We start from the raw sequence: 23,602 nt of genomic DNA, 5'->3' as shown, positions 1-23,602 counted from the left end.
AATTGAGGGAGACAGGAACTTTCCATTAATTTCCACTTAATAACCTGTAAACCTGCATAAAAGACATGAAAAATCCCTTAATTTCTAGTGTCTCTGTGAACCAACCCATGAATAAATCCCTTATAAACCCATGATACTAACCTTACTTTATGAAAGCTGTTATTTTTAATGGATAATTCATGTTTATGTAATGGAGAAATTAAGGACATTTCAGGGATAAAATTAAGGGGTTTGGTTTCATAGTGATTATAAAAAGTAAGTATTTATACCTGTTTTTCAGCTTGACTTGAAGATGGAAAACACATTTGTTGGAGCTTCCTTCACCCATCGCAACTAAAACTGCAGGTGTGTTTTCTCTCGTGTGTCTAAATACAGCCTGTTCCAGAACAGCCTTGCACCCCTGGGACCTCCTGAAAAAAAAAAAAAAAGCCTCTCCCTGGGGCGAGTTCTGCCTTCTGTGACCCGATCCTCCCTTCATCAGATGATATCCAGTCTTAGTCATAGCAGAGAGGCTTCATGGAGGTTGCTAAGCGTCTTCCCTAGGGGGGGGGGGGTAGGAGGGGTTACCTGTCTACCTTTCTCCACAGGTATGAAGGCAGCGACTGAAGCGGTCTGATTCTGATTCGGAGCGGCCGGCAGAGCGGCTCGGTCAGATGGAGTGGCTCCAGGTTTGGGGATTCTTCGCTCTGTTTGCTCTGCCTGCAGCCCAGGAGACTACAGCCAGGTACCAGGCAGCATCACACACACACACACACATACACATACACACACACACACACACACACACAACACACAGGGAAAACAGGCCTAAGTGACACTTCATGAGCTGGGAATCATAAGGTACTCTCTGACCTTGTTTTGATCAAAGATAGAAAGTATATAACAGTTTTACCAGGCGGTTTGTCAAGTCTTTGATGCACAATTTCTCAGAACTGCACTTAGACCCTTATAATTCCAAGTTCGATGTTTTCCTAATTTTATAGTGGGAGCAGCTGTAAAACTTTAAAGGTTCTATCTGACTTTGTTTTGCTGTGTGGTTCTTCCAAAAAAGGGGTTAAATATTTAAATTTAAAAAGATAGAAAGTACATAACAGTCTTGCCAGCTAAATCTTTGATGCTCAATTTCTCAGAACTGCACTCCATGCAGATAGATCCTTATATTTCCAAGATCATGTTTTTCCTAATTTTATCGTGGAAGCAGCTACGGCGTTTAAATGATTGCATCTGTTTTTATTCAAAACATCCGAGGTGTAGAGGGAACAGAAACAGGCCTAAGTGTCATTTCATGAACTTGGAATCATAAGGTTCTATCTGAACTTATTTTTATAAAAGTTCAGTTGATCTTTGAGTGTTTACTTTGCTTGTGTGGTGTGTGGTTCCTTTAAAGAAGAACATTTTGTGGGGTAAATATTTAAAAAGATAGAGTACATAACAGACTTACCAGCTACATCTAAATCTAGATGTTCAATTTCTCAGAACTGCACTCCATGCAGATAGACCCTTATAATTCCATATTATTATTGCATACATCGCCAGTATGCAGACTGGAGGATGTTATAGAGCATTAAGTGTTATAGTGTTATAAAGTATGAACAAGTTGTCCAACACCAGGTCTCAGAAAAGGTTTGCTGCAGCTCTATATATTACATTATTACATTTGCACATTTTATATCTATATTCACACACTTTATATGCAATTTATGCACGTTTTATATATGGAGTTAATAAGAGTTTGTGACCCAGGATGCAGTTTTCCCCTGCAGGACGGCTCAGTGTGTGTGTGTGTATAAACTTGCCTCCTCCTGGTCCCCCCCCCCCTCCAGCCCTGGCCCTCTGCCCTCCTACCTGCTGCTGGCTCCCGGGACGCTGCGGCCCGGAGTCCCGACCACCCTGTCCGTCACCGTCCTGACCGCCTCACCCCTCACTGTGCTCGCTGAGATTGTAAATGGCAACAGCAGCGTAGCTTCAAATTCAACTACAATCGATGGAGGTAAACCTTTAAAAACTCACCCTGGAAACGGCTAATTATCTGAAATTTGCTTAGAATAATAAAGAGCTGAAGGTGTAACTGAAATCACCCAATGTTATTTGTCTGTTTAAAGGTTCAACTGGGCTGCTGTGTTTACCACCTGTAAGTACATCACAGTTTATTTTTAAGCTGTACAGTGTAATGTGACAGTGAGGATTTTGTATAATATGAAAGTGGGATTAGGGGTTTTATCTCCAGATTTGAATTACCTAATTTTATGCAGCACTAGTGCATAAGGGCCAATTTTAGTTTTGGTCCCTCCTGTTTTCTACTACAGGCTGTAGTGTTAAAGATGTTTCTCTTTGGATACTTTATCATGATAAAAACAGTCATTCTGACCGTTAAGACTACAAATTTGATACTGATATTTCAATTTCCCATGTCCTCTATCAGTGGGAGAAGTGTCCTCGCTGAATGAACCCAGAGGAAACACTGATTATCTGTTTTCAGTGCAGAGAGGAGGGATTTTTCCTGGAAGTATAAACTAACAATGTGGGATGGAAACAGATACAAACACATAAATTCAAACAGATGTTGAGCAGATCCAGAGTGAAAGCCTGTTATCTGGACTGAAGCCTCAGGCCTGAAGTTCCCAGCCTCCCATCCTTTTGTTTATGGACACCTGAGAAGACTTTGGTCCGGTCGGATCTTCATCGTCAGAGCAGCATAGAAAACAGACTTACACAAACGAGTTCAATCACGGTTTAGGTGTCACAGCCTTTCTTTCTTCCTGAGAGAATGCTCGCTCCTTTGGTCCACTGGCCTACATTGGTTTCTGCAGATTGTAGTTTTATTTCTACAAACATTTCTCTGCTGTGGAGGCAGAAATAATCTGATTGGTTGAGTTAAACCTCAGTGGGAAAGAACCACAGTTTCTCTGGCTAAGTAACATTAGACTGAAGCTAATATTATGAAGCCTAGTGCTCTACTAACTGAAACAATATAATCTACCATACTAAGTTATCTAGGTTAGCTAGTTAGCTAGCTGACCTTCAAATTCAAACTAGCCATACTAGCCTATAGCTATCTTGGTAAGCTAGTTAGCTAGCTGACCTTCAACATCAGGAATACTACAGTCATGAATGAATGAAAAACATAATTATTACCATTTATATTTTTTACTTATATTTTGACCAGATTTCCTTTAAGTTTGCCAGTTAGCCAACTTGCACTTTGTATAGCTATGATTCTTTGGCTCCACCCACTAAGATTTAACTCAACCAATCAGATTATTTCTGCATTACATGTTTGTAGAACTAAAACTACTATCTGCTTGGTTTCTGGTCTAATATCATTTGGTCTGCTAGAGTATTGCACTTGTATTCTACACTTAAAATTTTAAAACAAGTGAAAAAAAAATAAATAAATACATAATTTCACTTGTCTCCAACCCAGTTTCAGTTGTTTCAGTGATTATGTTAAAAAAAAAAAAAAAGGGACATTTTCTCGAAACACGGCAGTTTAGCCCGCTTCATTCAACAGGTCATTTGATTCAAGAAAATTCTTGAAGGAAGTTGGGCTTCACTGGAAACAAGTCAGATTGTCTCACTCTATTCACAGATTCACTTTTTTATTTTTAAGATTAAATAGGGTTATTACTGTTAATAACTTGGAATTTGGAATTGGAATTACTTGGAATTTTTTGGCAAGAAAATTGTGCAATTCATCCAAAAATACCAGTATCAGCTGTCAAAAACTCATATTGGTTGAATCCTAAATTACTTATTAGTTTGGATCTGTGTCCCTTGAGACTGACCCTCTTTAAAATTCCTTGTTATTGATCCTCATGTTTTTTTCCCTGCAGATCCATGACAGCGAGTCGAGCTACTGGCACCCGTACCGGCTGGAGGTCAGAGGTTACACAGGGAGCGTCATGGTTTTCTCCAACTCCACACAGCTGCGCTTCGACCCCAAAGGCCTGTCCACCTTCATCCAGACGGACCGACCCAAGTACCGGCCCGGCCAGCTGGTGAAGATCCGGGCCGTGTCCGTTCACCCCGACGGGAAGCCCTACGTCAGCCCCGGAGACATCATCATCAAGGTGTGTGTCATCGACATAGCACAAATTAGTACATTTCCCAAAATGACATGATTATTGATATACTGCTTCTTTATATTTTTGATATTTTTGATATGCTGTATCTTATTATTATGCTTCTAATTACATCCCAGAGAATAAATTAAACATCTGCAATATCAATCAAAGTTAACTGTACATTAAAGGATAAGTTCAGCAATTTTGGACCTATATATAATGAGTATCTTCCGTACCTGTAGTACTTGGACCCACAGACAATATTGGCTCCCGAGTCAGCTGTCAGTCGAAACAGCGAGCTCCGCTGCCTCTTGCTGTATGGGACTGTCTTGAAAATAACGTGAGAGCCAGGACTTGCCAGGAGTTGTAATAATCTTTTCTGTTTTTTTATCGATCCAGGATCCCAGGGGAAACATGATCAGACAGTGGCTTTCTCTGGACAGCGTTCTGGGAGTCATATCCAAAGAGTTCCAGCTGTCGGACAACCCTCCTCTCGGCACCTGGACCATCGTAACTTCAGTCAACGTGAGTTTGTGTCATCTGACCCAATCTGCCAAAACGTAGCGTATCGTTTCACACAAAACACTCCATATCGTGCTGCAGTGACGTTTGTTTCATGAATAAGTCCGTGTTGTTAAGGATACACCGCAAAAACTGACACACCTGTTATTTCATCTCGTCTCCAGACTCATCAAGCTTACTTTAGGATTTTTTTTTAGTGAAATCATCTCACTGCACTGGCAGATAATTTTACCGATTTCAACAAATTTGCCTTTTTTCCAGGAGAATGTAACTTGTTTCAGGACATTTTCTTGGTAAAAGTGAAATTGTCTTGGAGAAAGTTTCTTGATTCCAGATTTTCTTCATTGTTTTATAATGATTTCTTGAAAGAAGTCATATTGGCATGAATCAAGCAAGATTATCTGCCAGTGCAGTGAGATAATTTGACTAAAAATATCAATAAATAAGACTGATAGGTCTGGAAACAAGATAAAATCACTGGACAGCTTATCATGTTTTTTTTGCAGTGTATCAAGTATTTGTTTGGGATTTTCTCAAAATTTGGATGAAATGTTTTAAGATATCTACAACATGCAGCACTTGTTGAATATGTCTACAGGGAAATAATCCTTAAAAGGTGTAATGGATACAGTATGTACACTGAAAGTTTCTCATCCTGCTGCCACATTACTTCACTTGTTTTGATAAGATCAGATTTTAAAGCTTTAATTCCCCATTCATTCCACGTTAAATTCCAGTTTAAGCTGTACTGTAGAGGGAGCTCAGCGAAGGAATGCAGATGACTTGTTTCCTTCCTACAGAAATGTGTTGGTATTTGAAAACGAGTCTCTGTTTCACAGGGAGTTCTCAGTGAGCAGCATTTCGACGTGGCTCATTACGGTGCGTATGCTTTATCTGGCCTCCATGTTGGACCTCTCTGACGTTTCTCCCACTTTTCCTTTGTACAATGAAAGCTGGATGATTCTACGAGGAAATCTAAATTTCTGTCAAATAATTAGAATCACTTTCATTCGGGAAGTACCATAAATGTACAGAAATTGGTCTGGGTGATATTGGTGCAGAGTAATGATGCGATATATCTTGCACTGCCCCTTGGTATGGAGAACTTAGGACAAAACTATTAGTTAAAGCTGCACTCAGCAAGAGTTTTTTTTGTATTTAAAAATACACCCGTCTTCAGCCTGGATCAAATCACTGCAGCAGAGACGAGTGTCCCATCCTCTCTAACTGAGACACGATAGATTTGCCTAATTTAAATTCTGGTGTCAGTGTCGTCACTAGCGGGAAATGTTCTCCCCACACAGGAAGCGACAAATCAAAACTTAACAGCAAAAAAATATATAAAATTGTCTCCTAAACAGCAGTGAGCGAGTTCTGGGTTTTGAAGTCTGCAAAATTCAAAGAAATTGGGGCTGCCAGTGTACAAAGTTGTCTAGCTCAGCGGTAATGTAACTTTTCATACTGATTGATATTAGTTGTTTATTCTGTCCAGTATTCTATGTGTAAAGCCCAGCTATGTGTATAATACAGTTGTGCAGATAGGCATGGTGAACTATCACTGATTTATTTATTTATTTATTTGGATCCCCATTAGCCACTACAAAGGTAGCAACTACTCTTCCTGGGGTCCACACAAGTAAACATTACACCATAATGCAAAACAATAATGTATTCAAATCCAAGGCAAAAAGAAACAGAAAATAACAACAACAACAAAAAAAACAAGCAAACTACAACAATAAAACTACCAATAACAACAATAACAACAATGACAACAAGTACCCACACTATATCTAAATAGTAAAACATTTGATACAGCTCAGGAATGATAGTAGTACCATTAAAAACAACATAAACATGACCAAGAAAATTCCTCATTAATGATCATATAGTCAGATATTATGTAGCAAAACGTGTCCTATTTGGAGAGGGGCTGGTGTTCTGGGCCATTAGGTGTTTCTTAATTAACTGATGGTGTATATATATATATATTGGTGTACAATATTCCATGCGTTAGGCCTAGTTATATCCTGTTGCATAGAAAGTCAAAACATTATAGTCAGATGATGTTGAAATCCATGTGTTGTCTGTTTGGTTCCAGTGCTGCCGAAGTTTGAGGTTCTGATAGAAGCTCCGACTGTCATTTATCAGGAGGACAGTCTCCGGGGCTCGGTCACAGCCAAGTGAGTCTGTCACCACGTCCTGCAGCTTACAAATCCACTTATTCTGTCATTTTTAACCTTTATTTTGACAGGGATGGTTCACTGCTTCTCATTCACAGTGTTGTGTTCTGGTCCCTGTAGGTACATGTATGGCAAGCCTGTCCAGGGACACATGAGTATAACATTCCTCCATCATTTTCATGGCATTGAAGTAGCTTATCATGAGGAAGGAGAGGTATGTTGTCTCTGTTCAGGGCCCCAACTATTGCCATAAACTTTGATGTATTCTCACTATTTTCAACATCAAAAACCATCTAGGGAATAACGCTGGACATTAGCTTAATCACTGTGATATACTGTTTATCCATCTGAATCTGCTGCTATATGCAATTAATCCAAATACTATTGCACACAGCTAAATTATCACAAATAACTGATGCATTTTTAAAAGATATTACATGCCTTTACATGTGTGAATGTTGGCCAAATATATGTAATATCAGTGTTGCTTTGATACAGATTGACCACACCGCAGACATTATGTTTGATGTTCCCGACTACAATGAAATGAACAAACGATCTGAAGACTATTTGTCCTATGAACGCTATATGGATGAGTCTCTCACTATTGTGGTTAATGTTACGGAATACATAACAGGTAATCACTCTTTATTTCCCAATATCAGCACCATGCTTCACTTATTTATGAGTCATTGTAGAGTGAAGAGTAAAAGGGTTGGCTGGAGATATTTTGAGCAAATGCACATAGTTTCTTGAGGAGATTGACTTATAAATGGACAATTAGTGCTCATAACTAAATGGTAACTCAAAATACCTCAGAGCTTACAAATATTAGCAACGTGAAAAAGCATGTTATTGCCTCAAAATGTATGGAGAACTCCTGTTTTTTTTTTTTAATAGACAAAAATAACAATACTACACAAAACACACAGAACTGACACAGAAACATAAACATGTAGAAACATCAGAAAACAGAAGAAAAATACTGTAAACAACTGTAGAACAAAATATATTAACTAGACAGAATGGAGATCACAGACCAGTCATGAACAAAAAAGGTAGAGAAAGTCTACTGATATATACAAATGCAGGTATAGTCATATATGCATATACATATATAAACATATATAAAGTTACATAAAAGAACAGAAGATAATAAAATATGATGCATTATATTACAGTCGTTATGAATAAAGACCAATGAAAAAGAGAACTCCTGTTAAACTTGTTTTTAAAAACTAGCTTTGTTGTGTGTGACCGCATAATTTCAGTTAGCCTGGATGTTTTTATTAGTAGGATCATGCACCGACTGTCTGAGCGCAGTGATTTCTCCTAACTCACATATCACTGTCAATGCATTCTCATTTTTCAGGTCTCACGTATAACAATACAGCAACAGTGTCTCTGGCAAGGTGCCGATACAAACTGGCCTTCGAAGGCTATCCCAAAATATTAAGGCCCTCTTTGAACTTCACCGCTAAGGTAAGGGAAGCAACATTTCTGACTATCAAATCAAGTTATTTGAGATTTATTTATAAACCGCTTCTGCAGTGTGATCAGATCCACAATAGCGAGGCATATCACTGTCTCATACGGCCTCAGATCAGTGTCTGGGTATTTAGATAAGTGAGCTTTTGTGTTTGAGAGCTAATCTTTTCAGAGCCACACTTCATTCATGCTTTGCCACCACTACTAGTTCTCAGCACACGGGACAACAGGTGCCATCACCACTGAAGTATCAATTTCATAATCAGAATCACTTAATTCCTCATACAGTAAATGTACAGTAATTTGTCTTGGTAGCACCGGGCCCCTTAAAACAGGGACAGCACATACCATAGACAGTAGATTTTACATATTGTTCCATAAATATACCTACAGCATTAAATTGTAAAGCAAATCTAATGGTACACTATCAATGTTTTCTTGATTTTACAGCTGAAAGTATCCACATACAACAACCAACCCCTGTCCCGAGAGGACCAGAGAAAGACTGTTACAGTTTCAGTGATGCAGCACAAGCTAGCTCCATGGAGTGTGAGATGGGATGAATTAGGAAGCATGTTGCCCCGATTCCCAAACATGTCAGAGCCTTCGGAAACCACTCCTCCCCTGCCGGAGGAGGCTCCTCTCCAAGAGATGGAGTTTCTTGTCCCCGCAGACGGAGTCATTCCCCTTTTCATTCAACTCTCGGATGATACTGAAACGCTCACTATCGACGTAAGAAAAGCTGCAAAACACTTCAAAACCTTAATTAGCACTGACAGGTTTTATTGCTATGAAAGGTTGTGCATTATCATAAGAGGGAAAGAAAAAGAAAAAGCCATATTCATGGATAATACAACTATGATGGAGCATGAAAAATGAAAATATTATGAGGACCTAGAATTGAACCATGTGGGACGCCAAAATAGATGTTAGAATTGCAGGTGTTAACCATCTAGAGAGACAAATTGGGATCTTCTAGTCAGGTGCAGATGCCCGTGAGATCTTCTATGAATAGAATATTAGCATCAAGAGGAAAAAAGTAAAGGCTGTGTTACATATTTATCTTTCTGTTTCTTTGACTCCTAGGCTTCATTTGAGGACAGTGAAAAGACACTACAGCTCTATAGAAGCTACACATCTCCCAGTCAGTCCTACCTGCAGATTCAGAAGCCCCGTCGGCCTCCACAGGTAAACATGAGGAACAAACGGTCCGAGGTGCAATACACACTTTATCCCTGCAGGGAAATTGTTGGGAAAGTGTTGTTGTTGTTGCAAAAACAGGATATACAGATAGTACAATGATACATCTGCTCTCAAATGACTCACCCTCACTCCATGCGATGTATGCCTTCAGCACGGCTCGTAGCACACACACACACACACACACACACACACACACACACACACAATAAATACAAATGCATTTCAGTGCAGCACAAAATACAAAAATCCTACATTTCTTGCACCACATTAGTCTATATTATAATCAAGTCTAAATACAAATTGGAATCCTTTCTTCGGGTCTGGGATGCCAAATTAGGTATGAGTGTTTATGTTTTGTGTTTGATCTTCTAATCATATTAAGTGACATAGCCTTCCTTTTTTTTAAGGTTGGTGTGTCCCTCCTGTTGCCAATTAAGAGCAATTTTCAAATATCTGAGATTCACTACATGGTAAGTACCTCAGTTGGCAATCAGACAGGATATCTTATATTTTATGCTTGATTCATTTACATTTTTACATTTTACATTATATTCATTCAGCTCAGGTTCTCATTTAGAGCAGCGAGCAATGAGTACAACAAAGTTTACATTCCTAGATTATCAAAATTAAAAGGAACAAATAGGGTTTGGGCTGTAGTGATTTGACAATATCCCTGTGACTATAGAATGATCATGTAAGAGCAAAGTGCTACGAAAAGAAATCATTTAAGAGTTATGGAGGGAAATAGAAGGGATTTTTTAAATAGAGAGGATATGATTCAATGGGGAGAAGGTGACATTTCTTACTATGAAACATTCTTAGATATCAACTATCTAGTATATCAAATCATGCATTTGGAAAAAGGCCTGACATGTATTTTCTGGTGTGTGTGTGAGTGCAGGTGAAGTCCAGAGGTCAGATCGTTTCTGCTGGGAAAGCCTCTGGTTCTCTCACTCTGACCCCAGAGGATTCCTGGGCTCCTCAGGCCTGCATCGTAGTCTACTGTGTGCGTCCGGATGGAGAGATCATCAATGATGTACTAGAGCTGCCCATCAATCAAGTCTTAAAAAACCAGGTGGTTGTCTGCAGGTTTCTTAATCTTCGCTGTGATAATTGGCCTGATCACTTTTTGCTTTAGTGTTCTGTGGATGCTGACAGAGAGGCAGCAGGGCATAAATCCACCTCATCTCAGTTTATGAGGGTGTATGATTCTGTGTGATGCTACAAAATGGTATATAATGGTGTCTGATGGTGTATGATGGTGTATGATGGTGTATGGCTGACCAGCCTGTGTCTGGCAGGTGTCAGTGAGCTGGAGCGAGGCCAGGAAGAAGCCAGCTGAAGAGGTCTCTCTGCGGGTCTCGGTGGCGGAGCCTGGCTCCCTGGTGGGGATCCTGGTGGTCGACAAGGCCACGCACCGGGCCGGCTCACACAACGACATCACCAAGGAGACGGTGAGAAAAACACTACTGGTTCACAGAGCGCTAACGTTAATGCATTATGCTAGCCTGACTCCTAGATACATATAGTATACATGTACACAAGTACAGACACAGCCTGACTGGCAGTAGTTTTAGCTATAGTGTCACCTAATTTCCAATGGGGGTAAAAGTTATCTGATGAACATTATTGTCACCGTCTCTTTAATCCATTCTAATTTTTTGGGACCATAAAAATAGTGAGCAAACATTCCTTTGTGGATGTGGATTGCTGTTTTTTGTCCGGCTCCTATGACTATGGATGTGCGTGAAACCACTTTTAATTACTTAATTACCTAATTTCCAATTCCCATCCATGGAGCAGGCTGGAGCACACAGACTGAGGGTATGTGTGCTTGCTCAAAAGCACTTTGGCAGCAATGGACACTGTTGGGACCAGGAATTGAACCATCTACCCATGACTTCAAAGTGGCCCTAATTATTCAGTCTGCTGACCTACTATAAGGCATATAATGTAATACATGTTTCCTTTTTTGTAAGGATTTTAGTGGTCATATAATGTGCTTAGCCAGGTAAAATGGTCTATTCCGGTAATCTGTGAATAACAGAAACTTCCATGACTCTCCAGGGTCTTCTCCAGTTTAATATTTTCCAACGTTAGTTTTACAACTATACATCCACCACCCACACACACACATATCATTGCTGGTGTAATATCCCCTTGCAGTTACACCTGCGAAACCCAATCTGTTGACCCCACCCAAGTATCGGTTTGACGTACACCGAGGCACCGTGAACTGTTTCATCCCAACTTGGTCAAACAGGTTTTAACAATGCATTCCCTTTTTTGTCTCAAGCTGTTTTGTCTGTCTTTGTGTGTTGTAACAGTAGTGGGCTCTGAGGATGTGGGTGTTGCTTTCACAGGTGCTGGGGGAGATGGCAAAGTACAGCGGTAACAAGGCAGACCTCTACTCTGACAACATGAGAATGGGAGATCCATACTCCATCTTCATGGTAGCCTTTTCCTCTCCAGAGACATATCAGATATAATGATTGTATCACAAATATAATGTATTATTATCCTGTTTACTTGGGGTGTGAAAATATCCCCAAATCCCACCCCTCCCTCCCTTATTGTCCCCTTCTGTTCTCTTCTTATCTCCCTGCTTTGTTGCTGTACTTAGCTATACTTACTGCATATTTTTTCTATGATACATGATCATTGCTGGTACACAGGAATATTTATTACATCCAAGTAGACACTATTGGTGACCTACAATGGCTATGTTACATGCACAGAGTAGCCTGGGAATTTGCCATGCTCCAGTTAATGGCTTATTTGGGGTATAACCCATTGACACCCTGTGACCGAGTCTCCCTGTTGCCATGAATTAATCAATTAACAGAATATTCCTTTAGTGTCCAGACCACAGACAGAACAGTCTACTAACAAAAAAGTATTACGTATGAAAAGGTGCAACCACCAGCTACCCCCTCCCTCTTTGACTGAGCAATAGTAGGTTAATTCTAATATGCGGGAAAGAAATGATGATCCCAGTAGTTTTGTTGAAATCAAAATGTACCGTAATGCTGCGTGAGTCTGACTTCATACAGCGAAAACCAAAAGTGAAAGGAGTAAGATGTTTCCATGCCACAATAACCCGTTTAGTATGACAGGCATCTTGACCGGGTTTTTCATAATGGGAGTATGAGCTTACTCAGGTTATTCTGACCCAGTTTTGACAATTACATGTGTCAACTCAAAATCAGGTAAATGGAATAACCAGGTTAAGTATGTAATGAAGCCTATTCTTCTGTTGCACTCCTCCTTCTTGGTCCAGCCAAATGCCTAAAATGTAGGGGTAAATGTGTATTTTTCATATCTTTTGTGTCTTTGCCCAGACATGTGATGTTGTGGTGTTGACCGATGCCAGTTTACACAAGAAGGGAGATATGCAGAGGCCTGAATTTCGTAAGTTTTAAGAATCAGCTCAAATGACGGCCTTGAGTTTCAAAATCACTGACCATTTGCTAAAGTCACTAATGCTCATATTCCCCACAGCAGGGGAGGCATTCGCAATCTCCCTTTCAGACCAGGAAGATGGTTCAAATATGGAGCCACGAGAGCGCTGGAACTTTCCGGAGACCTGGCTGTGGCTGGACACCAACACAGGGTGAAGCTTCAGTAACAGATCATGGGATATTCAGCCTGGACGTTCTTTCTGTGCTGCTTAATGAATATTGTCCACTGTTGTAATGAAGTTTGAGGATTTTTCTGTTTTCTCAACAATTTATGAAGCAGCTAAACTGAAAATAACAATTTTCAGTAAGGTGTAAACAATAATGAAGCCAACCTTCCCTAGTAGAAAATACTTCAAAGAACTCATAGCATTCATTGATGTTATGTTGAAGAGTAAAGCCTGTGAATAACCTTGTGTTTTTGCGAATAATCTCAGTGTTTATTGCCCGATTACATATTTTTGAGAAAGTGAATTGCCTAGGTCAGGCTTTTTTTGCTTCAAAAGCTATATTATCTTTTGACCACTCATTTCTCAGTACCTCAACAGGTTTTCCACAGGGCTCAATTTCCAGTCCACATTAATTACATTAGGTTGATAATGAACAACCGCAAACTGCATCTGTATGCTGATGATACCACCATTTATTCTAATGGTTCAACAGCTCAGCAGGCCAACAATGAGGTTTCAGTCCCATTCAATATAAAGTTGTATCATGCACTATTACTTTTAAATCAAGAAAAATATCCTTTAATTTCTCAAAGTCATGCAATATTGACAATATAGCATACGATGAGTAAATCATGGAGCTGCTCTAGGCAACTTCACATGTTGGTGGCGCCAAAAAGCAACAAGAGCAAACTGTTTGAAAACTATTTGAACTTCAATACCCAATAATTCTGTAACGTGACACACTCATTTTTAGCAACCTGGCCAGTTTTTGATCGTTTTACACCAAATTATGTCAAAGGGACGAGAGAACCAAAAGATCTAACGTTGGTGAGTCCAGTTTTCTCTGGACGGAGCGCTACTCGCTGCTGTTTAGGAGACAGTATTTCTCTCTTAAGTTTTGAATGGTCACTTCATGTGGGTGGACAAGATTTCCCAGCAGTGACCATACCAGAAAACAAAATTTAATTGGCAAATAGGGCAAATCACAGCATCTCAATTAGTGGGGATGGGACGCTCTTCTGTGTTGCAGACCTATTTCGTAATTCAAACTGATAAGAAGGGTGCATTTTTACATACATTTGCATAAGTGCCGCTATCATTTCACATTCTATAAGTAGCCACATTTATCCTATTTTTTAATATTATTAAAGGCAGGTTTCTTGTCACCTTTCACAGTAATTCAACCACAGCAGAGATGACTCTGACTGTGCCAGACAGCATCACAACCTGGACAGCCACGGCCTTCGTCATGTCTGAGAACCTGGGCCTGGGGGTCGTCGAGACGCCTGCAGAGGTAACCATGCCTTCCCCTTCAGAGAATAACTTCAACAAAATCCTCCTAAAACATGCCTTATTACCTGCCTTAAAACCTGCTTATTATCTAATTGTTGCTATTCTATTTTGTCATGCTTTGAGCTGTAATAGTAATAGTAGTGGCAGTAGTTGTAGTAGTAAGAGTTGTTCTTGTTGTAGTTGAACTAATATTGTAATATAGTAGTAGAAGTAATAGTGATATTAGTAGTAGTATTAGTGCTATTATTACTAGTTTTACCATTAGCGTTAGCATTAGAATGAGTATTAGCACCATTTACACCTGGTGATACACCTGGTGATATGGTATTAGTTCCCTAAACAGTATCGTTGTGTTTTGTTTTGTTGCATATTGTATTGCATCATTTTGTTTTGTGATTGATTGTTGATCAGTTAGATCTTGGTAGGTTGTTCTTTGAGACAGGCTTGTGATGAACGGCTTTAGAAATAAACTTGTGTTGACTTGACTGATTAGTTTCCAGGCGAGCATCTTTACTCTGACTGTGTTCCCAGCTCACAGCCTTCCTGGATTTCTTCCTGTCCTTGAATCTGCCGGCCTACATCATCCGCGGAGAGGAGCTGGTCCTGGAAGTCACTCTGTTCAACTACCTGCCACAGGACCTGGAGGTCAGACGCTCTGTTTCACCTCAGACAGCTGTGCTTTGTGCTAGAGGAGCGAGTCAAAAAGTGTGATATTGGTTGGGTGTAATGTGAACTAAGTGTAAGCCAAAATGTAGAAACAGGGTAATGTAGGTGAGTATATGTTTGATTGGTGTTGAGAGTGTGTGTGTGTGTGTGTGTGTGTGTGTGTGTGTACCCAATGACATACCTGTTCTCACCCTGTTAACATCCATATATACACATAGACGTACTTCCAAAATATCACAAGCAATAGATGCTTTGCAGTTGCATCACAAATCTCCAAGCAACCACCGCTGGCACCATCATGGATGTCCACTGGAAAATTAGCTGTGTACAAATAGCAAATGCAAAGCTATGACAGTGGGGACGTTATTAGCTAGTGCACCCAACATGAAGACAACATGTAGCTTGGTACGGCAGACCGTTTTGTAGCTCATAATCTGAATGTATCATCAGTCTCTGATGAAGCATATATATTATGCTTCATCACCTCCATATTCGTTTTTATTTCCAACCAAAAAACACAAAATGCACAAGTCGTGTTTCCCACTTTACAACTACAATATCGCGTGCAGGTTAGCAGTGTAGCATTGTGATTTCTTTACAGAAAAGGCCTGGGGTTGCTGCTTTATATTCATCTACTGTGTTTAAAGGGGTGATATAGGTCACTGTGAATACAAAAAGTAGAATGTAATAGGTCTTGTGTTGCTACCTCAGACTATATGCCTGCATTATATTAGTCTATTGAGTTTAAGAGTGTGATATCATCGTGTACAGAAATAGTAGAATGCTACAGGTCTTGGATTACTCCCTCCGACGACTGTGCTGCAGTAGTAGTGGAATGGGAATGTGATATTCACTCTGGTTCACAGGGTTAGTGGGGTTGTGATAGGTGTCATGTTGCTATAATCTGGTGTGGCATCAGGTTTTAGCATCTTACACTGATCACCTTTCACCTCCGAGGCCACGACAAACAAATCAAAGCTCCCTGCTGCTCATTAGGCTGACAGACTTCCACTAGAGAAAAGATCTGAGAAAATCCTAAGAGGGTTATCACTCTTGTGATCTGAAATGTTGTTGAAGCAGTTGGTACTTGAGTACAAAGAAAAACCCATCCTCCTCTTGTTTCCTTATACATTATTTGGCTTTTCAAACCGCTATAACGTGATCTGGGTGGACTCCTCACGTCAACTTTCATTCAACAGGTCATGGTGATTGTTGCCGAGAGTGAGACCTTTGAGTTCGTCTTCCCGGACAATGAGCTGAGCATGCCCAGTGTGCGGCGGGTGTCTGTGGGGAGCCAGAGCGGTACCTCCGTCCTGATTCCCATAAAGCCCGTGGTCCTTGGAGAAATTCCCGTCTCTGTGAAAGCCGTCTCGTCTGTGGCCGCCGACGCCGTCCGCAGGATGGTTCTGGTCAAGGTGCTGTGAAACCAAACAGGGAATGTCATTAACAGTAACGTATAAGCAATGTGTCGCTCTGACATGAGATAGCCATCATTTGCAAAATGGGACACCTAGTGGTATAACATGATTAATAACACAACATTAAAATACTATATGGTGCTTTTGAAAGGATAGTTGGTTATTTAAGGAAAGGCACCACAGGTGAAGATGGCGATTTTGGCTGGATTGGTCAATTTTGAAATATTATAATAGTTTGCTTCTATAACTACCCTGATTTCATAAAATATACAAAACAATCAGACAAAAAAATCTATAATTAGTTAATTTCTATGTTTGTATACCAGCTGCATTAAGTGCACCAAGCACAACATTGGCAAAAAAAACAAAAGGTCAATTTCTCAAAATGACACATTCCCTTTTTTACAGCTAACTTGCCACCAAATTTGACCTGCTGCTTCTTAACAATAACAGATGGTGATTTACAGAAAGTTTTTTAATATCTTTCGTCATTCCTATTCTATGGGGTACATGTACATAGTCATTTGTACAAATCTCTGTACATGACCATCTATTTCATTATTCATCAGAGTGAAACAGGAAAATGCACTCTGACTTCATCCACTGAGAAAAATGTGTTCTGATACGCACACTTGAACATTTTATTATGAAATATTAACTAAATATTAGCTTGAATATGTTAATAACAAAATAAATAAAAGTCATAATACAAAAACTGTTTGTATTTGTATCCATATCCACTATATACAACTTCATTCTGATAGGATTAAAGGATTAAAGGATATTTTTTGCCCTATTTGCCTGCAGTGCCTCGCCTTAACCACAACATGACATTACTTATTAAATCTAAATTATTTATTTTTCATATTGATATGAACAGAAGTCATATCCACTGACATTAAATCGTTGGCATTTAGCCGCTGCTCAGAGCGCCTTGTGAGGAGTGAGAAGGTTAAAGGTTCAGTCTCTCGCTCAGTGAAACTCACACAGCTGTGAGGTTGAAGCTGTCATGTTTTGTTTACGGGACAGAACGTCTAAATCCAAAATGGATTTTAGAGCGGAAACTCAGATGCAACCTGCCTTCATCTTCCATTCCGCTGTAACCCAAGAAATCTTGATCTTGTTTTACAGCTCTGCCTTTCCCAGAAGTATTACTCATCACTTTTGTTTGTGTGTGTTCATCTTTCATCGCTGTTGATGTTGTTGTTGTAGCCCGAAGGACTGGAGGAGTCGTTCTCTACCGCTCTCTGCCTGGAGCTGCCCGCCGCCGCCGCCGGGACGAGCCTCTCTGAGCACATCAGCTTCACCTTCCCGGCAGGTGTGGTGGAAGGCAGCGAGAGAGTCTCAGTGTCTGCGGTTGGTATGTAAACAGGCCGGGCGGCGACCCAACACGTGTTCACGCTCTTACAGATATTTGCTTTTGATCACCTGAGGCTTTCGCTTTTTCCCATAAAATACCCTGAACATCACAGTAGACCAGGATGGAACAGAATAGAAAAGTAGAATCTTTACTGCCACTTGACCAAGGCTGGGGGAAACTGTTTGCATTAAAGCATGATGGACTAAATTTAATAGTTCTGCTACATAAATGGACACCAAACAACACATAATGAGTACAAAACTGAGCAGACAGCACACTGTATGTAACACATATGGAGCGCAATATGTTGAGATCGCACATTTCCATATACTAACTTGCAGACATTGAATAATGATAATAAATAATAAACTTAATTTTTTTGGCACCTTTCAAAACAATTGTTACAAACCGCTTCACAACAAATAAAAGCATAGAGTAAAAATATAAGGCAGTGTCGATAAAAACACAAAACTAAAGCAACAATAACAATAAAGTAAATAATAGAACAACAGTAAAAATAAAAAAGAAATCATTATAAAAGCCTAAAAATAGAGCAACTATGACAATATATGGGACACATATGTGCAAGACAACATGGAGTGCAGTAGGTTGAGGCTGTAATTATCCACACAGTGAAGTCCAGACACTGAACATGGAACACACATGTGCAAAAAAGCATGGAGTGCAGTGAGTTGAAATGGTATTTTTCCATGTAATAAGGTGCAGACAGTGAACACGGAACACGCGTGTGCAAGACAACATGGAGCGCAGTAAGCTTTGAACATGGAAGACATGTATGAGGACAGTGAGATGCAGAGTTGTAGTGAGATTAAAGGCTGAGTGTCCTGATGGCAGTGAGGAGGGAACCGGTGTTAAAGCGGAGGTTGTAATTCATATTATCACCGGCAAAAGAGCGTTTTCCTGTGGAGAGAGCGGTGGCCAATCAGATTACAGCTTCATCTGATGTATGTTGATGTAGAAAGATGGAGGAGAAACTCATCTTGTTTGAGTCTGAGCTTCCAGAACTGTACGATACAATTACAGTTAATTAGAGTTAGAAATAAACTCTCCCAGTCCACATCCGTATTTTCTGTTAGCACATTTTGTGGAATATTCTCCCTGAAAACATTTAGATCTGCTGATTCGGTTGCTTCGTTCGTTTAAGAATCGTCTTAAAACCAACTTTTACTCACTAGCTTTTTATCTTTGTTGATCAGGTCTTTGTGGATGTGTGTATACTCATGACTGTGTGTGCGTGTCTACTTATTATATTTTTCTGCTCTTTTTTTCTGTTTTTATTCTTCTTGCATTTGCATTCTTCTTGTCTTGTTTTATTCTTTGCATTTTTATCTTTTATCTTGTCTTTTATAACCAGTTTCTATAAAGCACTTCACAGATACAAATTTGTTTCGTTTTTTTAAAGCGCTATATAAATAAACTTGACCTTGAAACTTGAACTTTTTATACTCATTGCAACCTTGCAATATATGACATCTTGTTTTCTAACAAATTTGGGTGTGTAAGTATTGTGCTAATTAGATTTAAACTCACACAAATAATGTCATATTTTGCAAAATTGCTAGTGGTGTAAAATACTGGTGCGAAGATTGAACCCTAACCCTAATGTTTTGACGCATTGGGTACTGGGACACACAAAACAAAACAAAAAAAACAAGATTTTGACCATGAATCATACAGTTCTGTGCAAACTGGAAACTGATAATATGCTGATAAAAGCTATTTTACAATCACCAGCTGTGTGATTGTTTTCTGACCCGTTTGGATGTTACGTGCCACAAAGTGAAGCACATCTGTCACACTAGTCAAGCGAACAGGCTGCTCCGGTGGCTGCTGTTTGTTATCCGCCTCCATAAACATGTCTGTTGTTCAAGTGGCAGTTGTTCTAAACATCAGAACAGAGGATTGAGTCACATCTCCATCTTATCATCCTCTTCCACTTGGAAGGAAAAGGAAAAAAAAACCATTCTACATTTCCTCCCTGCTCCTATTTCTTTACCCAGCTCTTCTCTGTCATGTGGTCATGCTGAGAATATTTGTTCCATCTACCGCTGAAGTGCTGCGGCTTTGACCCCTGCACTTTTCTTTTGGTTGCTTGTAATATTGGTGAAATAGGACTATAAGCTTGCTCTATGATTGCACTCATGATAGGACACTCTGGATCAGCTGAAATCTAAAAATGGAAATGCATGTTACACTTTACATTTTAGGCAACATGTTTTTTAGCGAACATGTATCCAGAGCAACAAGCTACAAGTACACAGATTGGAATTTTAGTTATGCGAACATTTCTCAGAGTCAGAGCTTCACTGAAGGCAGAAATAATGTGATTGGTTAAAACTCAGTGGGCGGAGCCAAAGAACCACAGTTGTTCTGAGCACTAGCTACTTAGCTAACTTGTAAACCTGAATGGCAAAGAAGGAACTCTGGCAAAATATAAATAAAAAAATATAATTGGCAATGACTTATTTGTTTCATTCCTTCATGTCCATGGCATCATGATGTTGAAGGTCAGCAGCTAGCTAAGTAGTTTACCAAGCTAGCTATAGGCTAGTATGGCTAGTTTGAATTTGAAGGTCAGCTAGCTAACTAGCTAACCTAGATAACTTAGTATGATAGATTGTATTTTTTCAGTTAGCAGCAGAGCGCTAGGCTTCATAATATTAGCTTCCTCCTCTCTTACCTCTTGTCTTTTTCACTGAGTTTCAGTCTAATGTTACTTGTACTTGTGAAAAACTGTGGTTCTTTGGCTCCGCCCACTGAGGTTTAACTCAACCAATCAAATTATTTCTGCCTCCAGAGCAGCTCTGCGTCTGATAAATAGTTTGTATCACTAACGCTCCAATCTGCAACAAGCACAACAGTGAAATGTCTTTCAGGTTGTAGATCTCCCACTCAGCATGATGAGATGTTTCCTCACCACTTGTGAATGTTCAGTTTGGCTCGGCTCTGTCTGTTTGTCACCGAGGGTAAACATCACTCGTCTCCCTGATGGTTCTCATCTGTTTTGTCTGGTTTCCTTGGCGATGAAGGTGACATCCTCGGCCCGTCCATCACCGGTCTGGAGTCTCTCATCCAGATGCCGTACGGTTGCGGAGAACAGAATATGATCAACTTCGCGCCCAACATCTACGTCCTGCAGTACCTCTCCGCCACCGGACAAGCCGACCAAAACACCGTGGAGAAAGCTACATTCTACATGATGAAAGGTATCAATCACCAACTGAATCACAATCACAGAAATATACAGGAATGTATTTCAGTGAGACTGGTGCAGCGACATATTAACAACTGATTGGGTTTCATAGTATATACTGACACCCTAATATATCCAGATATCCAAAGTCCAATGAACGTGAAGTTTTGTGGACAAATTAATTAAATTTAGAGGTGGTTATTTGAATCATACCCTACAATGACTATCAGTTAGTGTTTCAAGATATGTGAAATTACGCTTGTGTCTATAAACTCACCAACAAAATAACTTCTTCCTCCCAACAAGAGATCTAACAAGTGAGCAAAAATCAAGGAAATGTGAAGATACCTTTAAAAAGAAAAATATCAGTAATCGGATACTCTATGCAGCTATACACTGTCCTGCTATAAACATGTAAACATGAAAATAATTTTTTAAAGACTAACTAAACCCCAAACCTAATGGTGAAAAGCAGGGTACTGAACTGGCCATCTGCTATTGGCTGGTGTTTGTGCCAGGTGATGTCACCTTCTACAGAATACAACAGGTGGTGACATCACCTGGCACAAAGACCAGCCAATAGCAAACGGCCAGTTGAGTATCCTACTTACACTTTAATTACTCTAGTTATTCCTTAGGAATGTAGTTCCCAATTCTTTGTGCAATCAGATTAATGTAATTTTTTACATGGGATTTGTTACTTTCCAACACTGTTAATAAATTCTGTAGCACAAACTGATATTGCTGCTTCTTTGGGTTTATATTTTTGATTTGTTTTGGACAAGGAAGTCCTATACATTTTTTTGCGATCAATTATTTATTTGGCTGTATTGACAATAGTACATCTTGCAGCAGTATAGATAAAGTACAGAGAAGAGGTATACATGTTAAAATATCCAAACCCAACACACACTCGTCCTCACCAGGTTACGAGCGGGAGCTGTCCTACCAGAGAGAAGACGGGTCCTTCAGCGCCTTCGGAGACGGAGACCCATCTGGAAGCACTTGGTCTGTTATCGTCAGTTATTTTAAATCTGGCCCACAGTGTTTGTGTCATGTTTGGGTTTAAAGCGATTCCTTGACATTTTTATTTGCGATGCACTTGTAACTTTATGGGGAAGAACTTCAGTCCTTCAGCTCCCATGAAAACTGCTTCTTCACATGATGGTTTTAAATGAAGAATTATAGCAATGCTGACAAGTCAAGTTTTTAGGTGGAGAAAATTAGAATCAGAACCTTGTAATGGATGTAATTCAATTGTAGTTAAGTACAAAACAGTGACAACATATTTAAAGGACCATACAGGTGTTTTTGCATGTTTTAGCCAATTTACTACACTTAGCGCATACTCTGGATTACTACCGGCCATTTTCCAAAGCATACTTTTTTCGATTTTTTAATATTTAATTGATTTCCCCATTTTTTTATTTTCATTTTAACATTCAGGTGATAAATCTACCTTAAAATTCTCTGCTGCTCCAGCTAACATTCCTGCACAGATTTAGAAGTCATGGATGTTTGAATTTAGTGTGTAAAACAACTATTTTCTGGCAAAGACGTACATTCTGTTGTGTGGCTGTCAGACTAGCCAGACTAACTATCATAACTTTTTTTAAAGCAAGAAGAAGCCAATTACACATTATCCTTTTCTCGATGCCCATGTTTGCTCTTAGTTTGTCTTCTGGGTTTGATTTTTAAACCAAATAGCGCGTGAATGCAACGCTGTTTGGGAGTTTGAAGTCCCAGCTGTCAGAGCTTCCCACCAGCATGTGAACGCACCAGAAGACTTGTCGTCGTTTCAAATCAATGCGGGCCTTAAACTTAATTACCAAAAATAAAACAAAAATAAACCCGGGTAGGTTGTTCACTGTGATGGATTACCCATCTCAAGCAGGTTTTAAGTCTATGCAAGTTGATTTTCGTACCGTAATGAAATTAATGGAAATGAATGGCTGCCTGGAAGGTAGGAAACACGCATTCAAACATCTAAAAAAGTGCAGTTTGCTTTCAAAAAGTCAGAATCTTTATTCTCAGAATTCTGACTTTAAACTCAGAACTCAAATTTTTCACGTGGCCCTGATCCTCTTCTTTAGGAGACAGATAGGGTGACAAACTGGGATAAAAAACATGAAGACAAATGAAACCACACATGAGGATAAAGATAAAATAAAATATAAGGAAACGACAGGATTATGAACAGGGATTAAAAAAGGGACATAAAAAAGCATTATAAGAATGCTTTCCTGTAAAATCTAAATAAAGTACAGGATGTCATGCCTGTGTTCCTGCCTCTCCTCTCCACAGGCTCTCAGCCTTCGTGCTGAGGTGTTTCCTGCAGGCGCGGCCCTTCATCGCCATCGACCCGCGGGTGCTGCAGAGGACCGCCGCCTGGCTGGAGGCCCAGCAGGGGGCCGACGGGAGGTGGGAGGAGCCGGGCCGGGTCATCCACACCGAGCTGCAGGGCGGCCTGGACGGTCCCGTCTCCCTCACTGCCTACGTCCTCATGGCTCTGCTGCAGGACGAGACCTTAAAGGTACGAGTCATGGCACTACAGACAGTTTTC

General features: G+C 39.9%; 1 protein-coding gene across 1 annotated transcript in view; it reads left to right on the top strand.

Moving 5' to 3' along the window:
- Positions 1 to 653: 653 nt before the first annotated feature.
- Positions 654 to 23,602, top strand: part of cd109 (CD109 molecule) — a 33,434-nt gene continuing 10,485 nt past the window's right edge. The window contains exons 1-25 of the mRNA XM_071910620.2: positions 654 to 724; positions 1,824 to 1,990; positions 2,103 to 2,131; positions 3,834 to 4,070; positions 4,464 to 4,589; positions 5,426 to 5,465; positions 6,688 to 6,769; positions 6,890 to 6,983; positions 7,268 to 7,406; positions 8,142 to 8,251; positions 8,708 to 8,989; positions 9,344 to 9,445; positions 9,868 to 9,930; positions 10,362 to 10,535; positions 10,762 to 10,914; positions 11,824 to 11,913; positions 12,802 to 12,871; positions 12,962 to 13,073; positions 14,265 to 14,382; positions 14,913 to 15,026; positions 16,247 to 16,462; positions 17,678 to 17,825; positions 20,876 to 21,052; positions 21,966 to 22,047; positions 23,344 to 23,572. Coding sequence (XP_071766721.2) covers positions 654 to 724; positions 1,824 to 1,990; positions 2,103 to 2,131; positions 3,834 to 4,070; positions 4,464 to 4,589; positions 5,426 to 5,465; positions 6,688 to 6,769; positions 6,890 to 6,983; positions 7,268 to 7,406; positions 8,142 to 8,251; positions 8,708 to 8,989; positions 9,344 to 9,445; positions 9,868 to 9,930; positions 10,362 to 10,535; positions 10,762 to 10,914; positions 11,824 to 11,913; positions 12,802 to 12,871; positions 12,962 to 13,073; positions 14,265 to 14,382; positions 14,913 to 15,026; positions 16,247 to 16,462; positions 17,678 to 17,825; positions 20,876 to 21,052; positions 21,966 to 22,047; positions 23,344 to 23,572 — 3,225 coding nt within the window. The remainder of the gene's footprint in view (positions 725 to 1,823; positions 1,991 to 2,102; positions 2,132 to 3,833; positions 4,071 to 4,463; positions 4,590 to 5,425; positions 5,466 to 6,687; positions 6,770 to 6,889; positions 6,984 to 7,267; positions 7,407 to 8,141; positions 8,252 to 8,707; positions 8,990 to 9,343; positions 9,446 to 9,867; positions 9,931 to 10,361; positions 10,536 to 10,761; positions 10,915 to 11,823; positions 11,914 to 12,801; positions 12,872 to 12,961; positions 13,074 to 14,264; positions 14,383 to 14,912; positions 15,027 to 16,246; positions 16,463 to 17,677; positions 17,826 to 20,875; positions 21,053 to 21,965; positions 22,048 to 23,343; positions 23,573 to 23,602) is intronic.

The sequence above is a fragment of the Centroberyx gerrardi genome, chromosome 18 (assembly GCF_048128805.1).
Source record: "Centroberyx gerrardi isolate f3 chromosome 18, fCenGer3.hap1.cur.20231027, whole genome shotgun sequence".
Taxonomy (NCBI): domain Eukaryota; kingdom Metazoa; phylum Chordata; class Actinopteri; order Beryciformes; family Berycidae; genus Centroberyx; species Centroberyx gerrardi.
This window is presented reverse-complemented; position numbering and strand designations above follow the sequence as displayed.